Source organism: Lolium perenne, chromosome 6 (genome assembly GCF_019359855.2).
Source record: "Lolium perenne isolate Kyuss_39 chromosome 6, Kyuss_2.0, whole genome shotgun sequence".
Lineage (NCBI taxonomy): Eukaryota > Viridiplantae > Streptophyta > Magnoliopsida > Poales > Poaceae > Lolium > Lolium perenne.
In genome coordinates, this window is record NC_067249.2 from 241,917,121 (window position 1) to 241,930,172 (window position 13,052).

Below are 13,052 nucleotides of genomic sequence, written 5' to 3' on the forward strand. Positions count from 1 at the left end.
CAGCAGTAGTACACGACGGCGCTGCTCACGCGGCTCGAGCTCTAGGCCAACCTGTTTAACGGAACTGTGTCCTTGCACTCCAAGTTGTACACTGTAAGGTCCAGCGTGGCATCGATGATTTGCGACGCAGCGAAGTCGTGCACAGTGTGTGCAATGGTTGTCGTGGCTAGATCCGGCACAGTGTGCTCAACAACGTGCACATATGGGTTCACAACGATTTCTTATATGACGTGGGCGTAGGGGCAGAGTCTGTGACGGTGCCGTCTGTCCATGGCGCGCGCGTGTCCAATGGTTTGGTGATGAGTACTGATAAAAGAGCAACGTCCTACGACATATCACAAAGCCTTAAGGGTTGGATTACGGGTAGAAAACCGAAGGACATTGCGTCTCTTATCTTCGACTCCTCAAAGCGCAAAAGGTGCAATTAATGTCAATCAAGCCTTAAATGGAAATGCTTGGGTCAATATGATCAAGTTGGGCAACTACTTCACCATGGCTCAATTCTCGCAATTCCTCGACCTTTGGACACTTTGCCAAGGGGTGCAACTTCAAGAGGCGGTGGATGACGACATTACTTAGAACCTCACGGCTAGTGGACAATACTCCGCAAAATCGGCTTATGAGGTGCAATTCATTGGCTCCGTCGCTTCCTACCTTCACAAGTCGGTTTGGAAGGCTTGGGCCTCTCCCAAAGCTAATTTTTTTGCTTGGCTTCTCGCTCAAAACCGCATTTGGACCGCCGATCGCCTCCAAAAGTGTGGGTGGCCAAATTGCGGCCTATGTCCTCTTTACAAGCAAACCATGGAGACGGTTCCGCACCTCTTCATCCATTGTAGGTTCACTACACGTCTTTGGGGCAAAGTGGCGGAGTGGTTGCATAACACGGACATTCTTCCGGGTGGTTGGGATGGCCTCTCCATCGAGCTTTGGTGGCGCAACATGACAAGCTCTCAAATGCCGAACCGCAAAGCCATCTCCTCGCTAGCTCTTCTTGTCACTTGGGAGCTTTGGAACGAGCGCAACGCTAGGGTTTTCAACAACAAGCATGCTACCCACGATGTAATCCTAGAAAAGATTAAGAGGGAGGCCCGCTTGTGGGTTCTCGCCGGTGCTAAGCACTTGGGGCAAATCATGCCTGGAGAGTAGTCCCATGTATTTTTTGGTTCTTGTTCGGACTTTCTTGTCAAACTCTTCGCCTTAATCAATCGAATGGGGCAAAGCTTTTGCCCATGTTTCAAAAAAAAACCTTAAGGGTGATATTGGTTAGTCCAAGTATACCACGACTATTACCTCCGGTGCAAGTTGTGATACCAAAAGTATATATAACTTTAAAAAACCACATACGTGTGATGATAGAATAAATCATTTGTTGCAAATCCGCGTCTAAAATGTCAACCTACCATGATTAAATTATGTGCAGACCACAAGCCTGTTGGAACCAGGAAGGGGCATATCTTAGAAGAGCTCTAAGCTCTCAGGGTTCCCGTGGCCTGTGGTTGCTCCAACTGTTGTCCCAGCATGTCAGCGTCTTCGTTGATTTTTCTTCCAAAACACGTGCAACAGTCAGCAGTGTGTCCATGGCGGTTCATGTTGTGAGGTGGTTCCCTGGGTCAATCCAATCAGCCAAAAGAAAAACTCTAGCTGAAATAGCCCAATAATCCGGGCTATTTGATAAAATGCTCCATTTTACTTTGACATTTGCTTCAAAGGGTACATTTACTTTGTCATGGATGAAATGCCCTATTTTACTTTACCCATTTGCTTAAATGCCCCATCTAAATAATTTACTGCAAACTAAAACAGCATCCTTCTAATCTAATCTGACCTGCAAGCTGCAATTACTCTTTACCCCTGACTTTACCCCTGAGCTGAATAGCTGAGCCGTGGAAATGCATTCATCTCTCTCCCGGGCGACGACGCCGGCGACTCGACCGGCCGGCCGTCGCGACCAAGCAAGATCGCCGCGCTGTCTCTCCACCGTGATGTCCCTCCTCGCCCCTATCCGTCGCGCCCCTGTCTTCCTCTCCCTTTCTCTCTTTATGTCCTCTCCCTCCGCGTCCCCGTGCGGCGACCACGGATGACGGTGGCGGCGCATCCCGATGTCTAGAGGTCAGTCCCCTCCACTTCTTACTCCTCTCCTCTGCCTAGTACTTCTCTAATTTGTTTTTTGCTCTCTCTTTCGGTAGGCAGAAACACTAGAATTAGAATCGAGGGATGGCTCTGGACTGAGGTGTGCTATGGATTTGTGGAGCAGTATCCCGGCTCCTTATGGTTAATGATCCCATCTTTATTTTTGTACTGTGTATTTTTCATGGTAGAGCAGGAATAACACGATTAGTAGTGTCTCTAAGATTCTAACTTGTGCATTTTTTCCAATTCGAGTACCGGTCATGGCGGAAGACAAACGAGCATGGCCATGAGTATTGAGGATAGGGTAAATCAGTCATTGTAGGTTTTACATTAGATGGAGAAACTTGTTAGATTCGAAGTGGGGCATTTTAGCAAATGGGCAAAGTAAAACGGGGCATTTCATCTATGCCAAACTAAATGTGCCGTTTGAGGCAAATGCCAAAGTAAAGTGGGGCATTTTATCAAATAGCCCTTTCTTTGCTGTCGAAGAGCATCGGAGATCTCCACGAGACGATGTGATTGTGAGAAGAAGAATCTGCTCATTTTCTGAACCGGTATCATTTTCTGTCAGTTAGTTTGAGTTAGCATGTTGTCTTTGAACTTGTATTTGCAAATTGAAAGTTAATTTACTTGTATGTGCGTCGCTTACTGCATAGGAGGGCCATTAATTGAATGTTACCGTATATCCTGAACCTCCATCATGTGCTTAAATTGGTGAAAACACTATATCAGTTGCTGAAAATAACAAAGTCCGCCATGTAGTAAGCGTTGCTTACTGAACCTATGTCATGCTGAAAAAACTACTCCATACAGTGCCTCAAAAGTTTGTATATCCTGTATTAGTTCCTCCATGACAGTTGCTGAAGATAACAAAGTCTCCCATGTAGTAAGCGTTGCTTACTGATATCATGTTTTTCAGGTGCTGAAAAAACTACTCCATAACAGTGCCTCAATGATGGCTTCCATTCCGCATCAGTTCTGGCAACATGATGTGCCACTGCGTCCGTGAGCAGCAATGTGCTATTAGTGTTACTGAAATCATTTGCAATCCTGTAATCTGAAACTTCCTAGTTCATAAACATATAATTTTTCGGTGGTTTACGTTCATGGCTGGGAATCTGTGCAGGGAATAGACAGGTTTATTAAGCACACATCTCATGATACTGTGATTTTCGTTCATGGCAATGTCTGAGCTGCACACATTTCGTGAAAGCATCATCTATTGATTCCACAATACGCATCTCATTGTTTTATTTGTACGCCGATGTATTCTGATGAAGTAGTGAAACTGAACATGAAAAAAGTAAAAGTAGTTCTAAGACCACTGCAAATTACCGACAGTCAACTTGTTAAAACTTCAAGCTGACACTTGTTGTTTGATAGGCCTATCGGCAAGAATGCAAGATACTCTAAGTTGAGGATCGACCGATCAGCAGTCGGAGGAGCTTCAGCAATTTCATCAGAAGAAAAAGGCGTGTCGATCTCAGACCGGTTTGAGATCCACGAAAGTGTAGTTATTCTCCGTAGAGATTTTGTTTCGGAGATTGTCTGCACTGGAGCACGGTGATTTTTTTTTCTTCTTCTGGGAGTGTGTTCTAATCTGAACTGAATGAACTGTGATATTTCTGATTGCTTTTGTAATCCAAGCTGCAATGCCTAATCAGATCATACTATTTACGACTGCACGATTCAATCCGAGCTTCACACATTACGAAATAAAACAAAAACTGGACATTATGAAATTATTATGAATTCGGCGTTATTTACATGACACTGGCGAATCAGAACTTCAAAAACATGCAAGTTAAGACTACAACCAAGGCGACGAGTACAATAAAGGTTGGCATTGAAAATCTGATCAATTTCTCTACTATAAGAACCTTGAGCTCTTTTATCTTCTCTTGTTGTGCAACATCTTTCTTATTAATTATTTCAACCTTTCTTCCAGCTCTTCTATCATCACATCTTGAAATGCTAGAAAGATCTCTTGTTAAAACTTGTTGCATAACTAACTTTTTGTCCCGAACCTGCTCTTCCATATCATGTATCAAATGTCACTGTCTTTACCTCCAAGTGTAACCTGCGATTTTTCTCCTTCATTTCAATTTTCTCAGCATCCAGTTGAGTAGCCTTGTCATGTGATCTAAGACAATCTGGGTCATCGAAGTCACAAACAATTCAAGAAAATGAACTAGATAAACATAACAATGAAGCTTGAAAAACATCACAGGGCCAGTACACTAACGATGTGCACAGAAGAGCTGTAAGACATGACGGAGGCCCCATCCTCACCAGTATAGCCACTATGTCCTGACATTAGGGAAGGAAAGCTGAGTTATTATAATATTAAATCATGACAGGATAAATTGTCAGAATGCATCTGTCAATGTATAGAAACAAACGTCATATAACTTGTTTGTGAATAAAGGGCAGGAATAAAAGACATGTGTTCATGTATAGAACAAATCAGACTAATAATCAGGGAGACAAGTGAAACGAACATTATCATCTGCAGAATACTGACATAGTTTGACAAAAGCAATAGGCAGTTCTAGTAATACTATAATGGACTACAATCGCAACTACATATTTTCAGATTGGTAGCGAGCTATATTTACGGTCCTGTAATCTAGGCTGGCAAATAGTCGAATTCGATGACAAAACTTCAAACAGCTATACTATTTTGCTATTGATCTAACAAAATTCAGGCACAAATATATGAAGATAGGCTTACTAAATTGGCATATTGCATGTATTACAGGGTCTTATGGACTATCCTCATGACATTGGTAACTACTAACTACCCACATTCCTGGTAGAGGCAGACCATCAAATATTCAAAATGCAAAAGGTACTCAGTGGCTGCCAACATTTAGTTACGGAAAAAGTGTGGCGAAGCACGTGCGCACGCCTATCGCTGCCGTCGCTTGGTTCTAGGGATAGGAGATGGATTCCTCACGCCGGCAGATGATTTGAAGAGTCAGCTTCATTTAGTCTAGCGTTGGTTGTCAACTAACATGTAGGCCTAGCCCCTGTAGCATACTGTTTGTCTTGTACCTAGCACGTGCAGCAGTCAACTCCCATCTCCCTCCCCTTCCGATTCCTCCTGCTCCTATAACACGAGCGAAAATGTCCAGACGTTTGTTTCCTTCTGCAGATTTTATTATACAAGCATCCATTGAACTAATGTTGCTAGGTGAAGACCTCGAATTAGGGCCGGACAATACTTTGTAAACGTGCAAAATCAGAACAACAAAGTCATAGTTTTGATGCATAAGTACCATCTGTCAATGTTCATAAATCGGATGCAGTAGTATTCCTCTCCAAACTCATGCAGATAAAATTCATACATCACTGATTGCAAGTTAAGCTGGATTAATATTTGCTTCAGCTAGTAAGATTGAGAGATGATGGTGCTAGTGCGGTAACCAATGATAAAAAGGGTGATTACATACGCCACCATGGATTCTACTGTGAGGTTCTCCTTGGTATGGAGAGAAGGAGGGAAAATGAAGGGGCAGGTCGAGTCACGGGTCACAGAAGGGCAGATAGAGACGAAAACTGAAAACTGTACATCAGAGGAACATTGATCTACGAGGTCCATTCAACGGCGGCTCCAGGAATTGGGTGAAGGGTATTCATTTCCCTCCCCAAAAAAAGCTCAAAGCTCAATGTGAACAAAATAAAAGCTATATAGTATATATATATATATGACATATGGCCACATATTCACTAGTACCAACAATATTTGAGTCAAATAACAACACAAAATAGATAAGTTCATAAAACCATAAATCCATAGTAATTATCAATAAATACAAATAATCATTTGCATTGAGGCATACAAGCAGTACCTTTTCTTGATAGAATAATTGATCCTATTACCATGTAACTCTGCGATCGCCTTGTTGGAAGATTTTGATGACATCTTCATCCTTCACTTGACTGAAGAAATCTCTCTCAACAAATGTAACCAAAGCATTGTTCAAATATTCATCACTCATTTTGTTCCTTAGCTTATTTTTCACATAGTTCATTGAGGAGAATACCCTTTCAACACTAGCAGTAGCTACCGGCAAAATCAGTACCAACTTAAGAAGCTTGTAAACAAGAAAGTATTGTTGATGTTTGGTTGTCTCCACAAGCATAGCTGAAAGTTCAATTATACTCTTCAAGTTTGTAAACCTTCCATCTCTACGCACATGACAAATATACATGTCTAATTGCCAGGGAAGTCTTGCTAGTTCATCACTTGAGAAATCAGTAGCATAAAACTTTGAAGCAAGATTAACCAACTTCTTTTTATCATAGGCAGCAAATGCACGAAGTGGACAGAATGCTGCCATGCAAGTAAGTAGCTCAGTGTTTACCTCATCAAATCTGCCATTCAGCTCAGAAATCTGTCTATCAATGACACTCACATACATATCAACATGGAAGCGATGGTAATTATTTGCACCGTTATGGATACCAACTCTTCTAGGTCGCCCAACTGGATAGTAACGAGCATTCATATCAACAACTTTGACCCTATGCTTTGTACAGAAAGATGTTACCGTCACAATCTTCCTAAGGACTCGTTTTATTGCAGCATAATTTGATAGGACACGGTTCATAGTTCTGAAATGAGAGCCCCAACGTGTGTCACATGGCCTTCCCAAACCCATTTCCTGATTCTGCCCAGTCCCTATTTCCACTTCTTCCAAATCCAATGCAGCTATCAGTTCTTCGGCTTGAGCAATCCGAAGCATCCTCATCTTCTTGCAAGACATGCCAAGAACATTTAACAAGTTTGCAAGTTGTTGAAAGAACCAAGTACAATCACCACTCTCCTTAGCAACAGCAACCAGAGTTAGTTGTAGTTGATGGGCAAAACAATGAACATAGTAGGCAGAAGGAGACTCATCCATGATCAGTTTTTTCAGGCCATTAGCATTACCTTTCATGTTGCTAGCTCCATCGTATCCTTGCCCACGCACCATTGCAAAGGTCAGATTGTACTTCATTAGCATTTGCTGAATTGCAGACTTAAGTGTCAAAGAGGTAGTATCTTCAACATGAACAACACCAAGAAATCTTACAACTGCCCGTCCTTTCTTATAAACAAAACGCAAACAAACAACCAGCTGTTCATTCTGATACACATCACTAGACTCATCTGCAAGTATGGCAAACTGACCACCATCAAGCTCTTCAATGACTCGTTTTGTAGTCTCTTGTGCACAACATTTTATCAGCTCTTCAATGAATTCGCTTCCCAGGATCATGTTCAAGTGCCCCCAAATCAGCTTGTGTTGGTTCATCATCATCTTCATCAATTTCTTCATTATCTACCATAATTGGGACTGGGTTTGCGCCGCTGCTCTCCGGTTCAAGTCCTGCATCCGGTGCTTGAAATAGAACCAATTGCAAATTACTCTCGGGCTGACTGGGTGTTGATCTTTCATCAATCTTTTCTGCTTTTGAAGCTTTTCCCCACATTGTAAATATGGTACTGTCAGCAGCACTTTTCTTTTTCATCTACATTACAAATGAAACAAATGAAATTTGAGGAAATTACTCAAATTAGGAACTTGCATCTAGCAGCAATATCCTAAAACTAGCAACTAAATGTGCATCTAGCAGCAATATCCTAAAACAAGGTCTAAAGGCTAAATCTAGACCGAAATCTGAAGAAATAGAGAGAAAATGAAGTCTAAATATTACCTTCCCCTTGCCGTGGCTCTTGCTGGACATGGCGTCGCCAAATCGCCGCTCGCCGGTGGCCGTCCGCCAAGCCGCGGTTGCTGGTTCGCCGGCCGCCGCCCCGCGCCGCGCCACGCCGCCGGCCCGCCGCCGCCTCCGCTTGGCTCGACCGGAATCGAGCTAGGGTTGCCGCCGCCCGCCCGTCTCTTCTCTCGTGACTGCGTGTGCTCTGGTCGTGGCTTCGTGCGAACGAATCGTGACTGAGAGCACAGCGTGAGGTTGGGTTGGGCTGAGGACTGAGGTTGGGTTGGGCTAACGGCCCACATCCGACATATCCCTGTACTTAATTGTTTTTCTGCCCAAATCATGAGTATTCAATTGCATATACCTGCATACACCTGCCGCCGCCCATGGGTCCATTAGGATTCAAAACTTGCCGCTCTTCCAGCTGATTAGCAAGCCTCATTAGTCTGCCAGCTGACACACGCCAGGCATGGCCCATATCCCCAAGAAGCTATGCAAGGGGTGTACGGTCCAGATACATGTGCGCGGCGCGCACCTGCTCTGAAAAACCTGTCTCAACCGTAGCAGCATCAGGAGTTTAAGATGATCACAGTACTGTATGCTAGTCATTTAGGTATCTGAATAATCCTCCTAAGTTCGGGGACTGTAAGATGAATATTCCTCCTAATTTCGGCGACTGTAAGACCACACAGGTAATTTAGTTCCATCAAGTTTCACTTCACGGCATCATCTCAAAACTCAAATTTCAGTAGCGAGGATTACAGGTATGGAGATGGCATTGAAGATTTCAGAAGCATATTTTATCGTAAAGCTGATTGGAGTTAAGCAAGCTTGGAGATTAACTGAAGCAGAAATAGAAATAAGTACTAAGAGATCGATTCACCAATCCATAATTAGTCGGTAATATAGCTACCCTGCAAATGATCTTTTCAGCCAAACTGCAGATATAATACCGAGCATAATTTTAGCATAATACATCTCAGATCTTCTCATATTTCCTGGTCTCATATCTGAAACCTCTCAAAAGTTTCTTCCTGGCAGGGCCCTCCAATAAGCTAAAGACAATCTTCACGCTGTGCATACCACGGTATCAAGGAAATCGCTGTCAAGAAAGAGATCCCTTAATGGGAATTTCAGAAGATCTGTACCAAACACCAAGCTAGACATACCATACCGAGCCTAATTTAGCATGTCCTATGTACGGTTTATTTTCTTTGAGAGATATATGCTTTTTCTGAACCAATATGAAAGAGGTACCGAACACTGACTAATGACTAGGCAAGTAGCTTTGCTCTAGCTTGGCCTGCCCAATTATTTGTTCCAAGCTCCACCACTGGCGTCGAATCTATTTTGCAAGACATATCGACCCTGAATCTCCATTTCAAGATAATCTCACCGGAATAGTTCATACTAATCCAGATAATGATACAGAGACGGTGGCTTTTAGCTGGCTCCTTCAATGGATCGACGGTGAGCAGCTACTGCAAGAATCAGCCAGTTCAGATTATTTTGAAGTTAGTGTGCATGGTTACTGGCTATAGAACCACCTGCTGCTCCCCGTCACCTTTCTTCGTGTCTCGCTTTGCTACCCATCTGGCCAAGCGTCATTCACCTACTCTTTGAAAGTAGAAGTTCTTGTGTCTGCCGATCATGTAAGTGGCAACCATTTCTGGAGCGACAATGGACTGACTACTGGATTAGATCAATTGGATAACGAGAACCAACCCTCCACCTGATTAACAATAGGTAAAACACTTCCGTTGAAACTACCTGGCTAATACCTTTAATTTTTTTTTCGCTAATACCTTTAATGAACTCTATGTGGTTGTCACGAGGAATAATAATATACTCAATTCTATTTATACCTGCATCAAGCCAAGGACCTAACATAACATGACCGAATTGACAATGTGGGGGTGGTAAAGCATCTAGATTAGTTGATCAGTGACGAGCAAAATACACCGAAACAGAATTTCAGGATATTTACTTGCGTCGACAAAAAAAAAGATGTTCCCTCGTTACATCATGAATCAGGACACCAGTAATATATACAATAAACTATATTGATACGAACTACAAGCAGAAAAATGACTATCAGTGATCAAATATTACTGCATCTGGTATATTTCGTCGGAGATAGGGTGGGCAAAAACTAAAACCGTACGAGCCAGCTGGTGGATAGCATTCATTTTATTTCACAAACTGAATTCTAACCGCCAATCTAGTTTTAAAAAAATAAAGTAGCCCAAACCAATAAAACCAGTCAAACTTTTTTTGCTCACCCTTAGCCGAAGCCCAAAGTGAAGAGATGTAGTCAACGTCATCTCCAACAATATTGAGAAGAACTTTGCTTGCCTCACCTATATATATATATATATAGCAGAAATGTGCAAGTAACCAGACAGTTCCGACTTTAAAAGATGAACTTATGTATGTAAATACGATATATATCAGTAATCACATAATGTAGATTAAATATTATCTACATCCTGGTATTTTTTTACAAAAAGTATTTGTATTCGAATTTTCAGAGGTTCAAAAAAGGGCCTCCATGTATCCTGAGCTACAAAAATACATTCTCTTAATTTTACCAACTATTAAACTCACAGAATTGAAGAAAAGGAGCAATAAAGTGCACACATTAAAGCATAATAATGGACATAGATTAACGATGTTCACATTCAGATATGATGGTTCTTCAACCTTACAAATGGCTGCCATACATAGACAGTCAAATAGGAAACGGGCTAATTATAAAAGAAACTCAGGATGCAACTTTTCGCATCTAAGCTTGGACATAAGCATATGCTAGCCGACGGTGACAATAGGGTGCTTCCCAATCTCCCATGGTCTTATTTCTGAAACACAGAGCAAACGGTTCAGAGTAAAGGAAAAAACTTTGCGGCTCAATTTGAAAGGTTCAAATTGCCAAGGCTTACCTTTTGTCCCTATATACTGGTTCTAAAACCCTCAATAAAATTCGCCAGGGATGAGCATGTCATCGAAGCTCCAAAGGTCCATGTTGCCGAGGACATCCTGAGGTTCATCAAGATTCAGAAAGTTGTCAATCGGTTCATCCACAACATCATCCATGAGAATCCTCAGATAAGGTTCTAAATCCTCCAGCCCATCGGTGAGATCAACTGCACTGTTATGCATAACAGGAGGCACCACTTGGCTGTAGGTGTTGCTCTGGACAAGCGCAGACTCATAGCTGTAGGTGTTGCTCTGGACAGTCCCAGACTCATAGCTATAGGTGTTGCTCTGGACAAGCGCAGACTCACCCAAGTCAGAGCAGCCAAAAGAGTTGCTCCCCTGATCAGAGTACAGATTCATGACAGGAGCTTCAACAGGGGCAGCAGAGTTCATTGCAGGAACAAATGACACGTTATCAGGCTGATCAGGTGGCTGGTTTGTATTGGCAATGTTGTTGACTGTTGGTGCAACGGCAGGTATCTGTACTTCTTTTGACTTGCGTACTTTAAGAGCAGCAGGGCGGAAATTTGGAGCAACTGTTTGCTCCTCTGGAAAGTTAAGCTTGGCCTTGTTGCCACGAATCTTGCGTGCTTCAACATCATAAGCTCTTGCAGCTTCTTCAGCACTGTTGAAAGTACCGAGCCAGACACGCACACCCTTGCGAGGATCTCTGATTTCAGCAGCCCACTTACCCCAGGGGCGCTGGCGGATACCCCTGAATTGGTTCTTCCTCTTCCTTTTCAATGACCTTTCCGCAGGGTCATCAAAACCAGCAGTAGTCATGGTGCCCAAGCCATCTGCAATGCAAGAACGGTGTCAATGCTAAGAGAGTCATTCGCAGAAATTTCTTCTTACTAAATTTAGACATAAGACTATAAGAGATCATAACCCTGATGAACACTAAACAATGAGTACAATCCCCTTCAGTTTTTGGATCAAACACCCATCAAATCACACTTAATAGAAAAAGCAGGGTTCTTAAGACAACCCAGCTTTACGTTCAAATTCTACTATACACAATGGAGAGTCCATAAAAAATCTCGGATCAAAGTAAAACCCACAATATCCAACTTTAGGCTAATCCAGTATTAACATGGCAATCTGATATGTAAATAATGAACAAGAAAGTAGAGTAGCTAAAACTTCAACAAAGACCAACGTTTGAACTCTTATGGCTTACATCGGTAGTAGAAGCTACCAAGACTTAGACAACTTATTCAGAGGCACCAACCAGCAAGACTAAACTACATCAACCAATAGTGGACAGAAACTTGTGAGGAAGCTCATGAAATATCAGATGCTTATTCAATTGTTGCAGGATCAATACTTCAAATTTGGCTGTCATCAAGTCTATTAAAGATATACTGCAAAAGGACAGAAGTGTTCTCATGCAGAAACGAATGAAATGGTCATCTAGTAGTGTCAGCCTAAGCAAACAAGAACACAGAGCATCTTTAAAAAAATTGCACAAAGACGAATTATAGAATATATTGACTGAAATAAACTACCCTAGAAGTTACCTCTAAAAGATCAGTGAATTTAGCAGTATGATTAATGCACGACTCGGCAATCAACACAATAATCAAATTAGATTGTGAGTTCAACAAAACTAGAGCAATCCTCACGGCTCACGTGGATCTAGTGCTAGCCTAAGCAAACAAGAACACAGAGCATCTTTAAAAAAAATTGCACAAAGACGAATTATAGAATATATTGATTGAAATAAACTACCCTAGAAGTTACCTCTAAAAGACTAGAACAATAATCACAAGAACACGGAGAGAATTTAGCAGTATGATTAATGCATGACTCGGCAATTAACACAATAATCAAATTCGATTGCGAGTTCAACAAAACTAGAACAATTATCACGCGGATCTACAGCCATGGAACAGGGAGATAATTCCTTAACAAGGAATGATGAAACAATTCACAAGGCCAAAAGTCCCGAGACCTTGGAGCAAAAAAAAAGTTACTAAGACTTTCAACCCTTTTGACTAAACGCTAAGCATGTAAATCAGCATTCTCTTTTGACTAAACAGTAAAACATAGTATATGAATCAACATTCAAACTCGGAAAAGTTAGAAATCCCCAGATCGACAACCAAAATCGCTTTCCCAAAGTGAACAGACTAGTAACAATTTCGGAATCCCAACACGACAGAGAAATGAAGATGGTAACCCTTGTCCCAAACCACTCCGTAATACCCCAAAATCCCTAACAAACAGTAAAACAG

At 42.0% G+C, this 13,052-nt stretch overlaps 2 protein-coding genes and 1 long non-coding RNA gene across 4 annotated transcripts; 1 reads left to right on the forward strand and 2 right to left on the reverse strand.

Annotated features, from left to right (window-relative positions):
* Positions 1 to 1,838: 1,838 nt before the first annotated feature.
* On the forward strand, positions 1,839 to 3,370 carry LOC127305680 (uncharacterized). The gene is made up of 2 exons (XR_007854065.2): positions 1,839 to 2,109; positions 3,050 to 3,370. It is a non-coding gene; the product is annotated as an uncharacterized lncRNA (long non-coding RNA).
* Positions 3,371 to 3,792: 422 nt separating this feature from the next.
* LOC127305679 (uncharacterized) lies at positions 3,793 to 8,023 on the reverse strand. Of its 2 annotated transcripts, XR_011747803.1 has the most exons (4): positions 7,837 to 8,023; positions 5,985 to 7,650; positions 4,376 to 4,440; positions 3,795 to 4,283 (listed from the first exon to the last, which is right to left on the reverse strand). XR_011747803.1 is itself a non-coding variant. In XM_071822935.1 (3 exons), exon 2 carries the CDS (start codon positions 7,455 to 7,457, stop codon positions 6,012 to 6,014), a length of 1,446 nt encoding a protein of 481 aa, XP_071679036.1. In that variant the 5' UTR covers positions 7,458 to 7,650; positions 7,837 to 8,023; the 3' UTR covers positions 3,793 to 4,440; positions 5,985 to 6,011. The 2 variants fall into 2 exon arrangements, 1 of the variants encoding a protein (XP_071679036.1); XM_071822935.1 differs by having other exon boundaries at positions 3,793 to 4,440.
* Positions 8,024 to 10,541: 2,518 nt separating this feature from the next.
* LOC127309239 (ethylene-responsive transcription factor 1-like) lies at positions 10,542 to 11,598 on the reverse strand. Its single transcript, XM_051340161.2, has 2 exons — positions 10,779 to 11,598; positions 10,542 to 10,697 (listed from the first exon to the last, which is right to left on the reverse strand). The coding sequence occupies exon 1, from the start codon at positions 11,596 to 11,598 to the stop codon at positions 10,810 to 10,812; it is 789 nt and encodes a 262-aa protein (XP_051196121.1). The 3' UTR covers positions 10,542 to 10,697; positions 10,779 to 10,809.
* Positions 11,599 to 13,052: the final 1,454 nt, after the last annotated feature.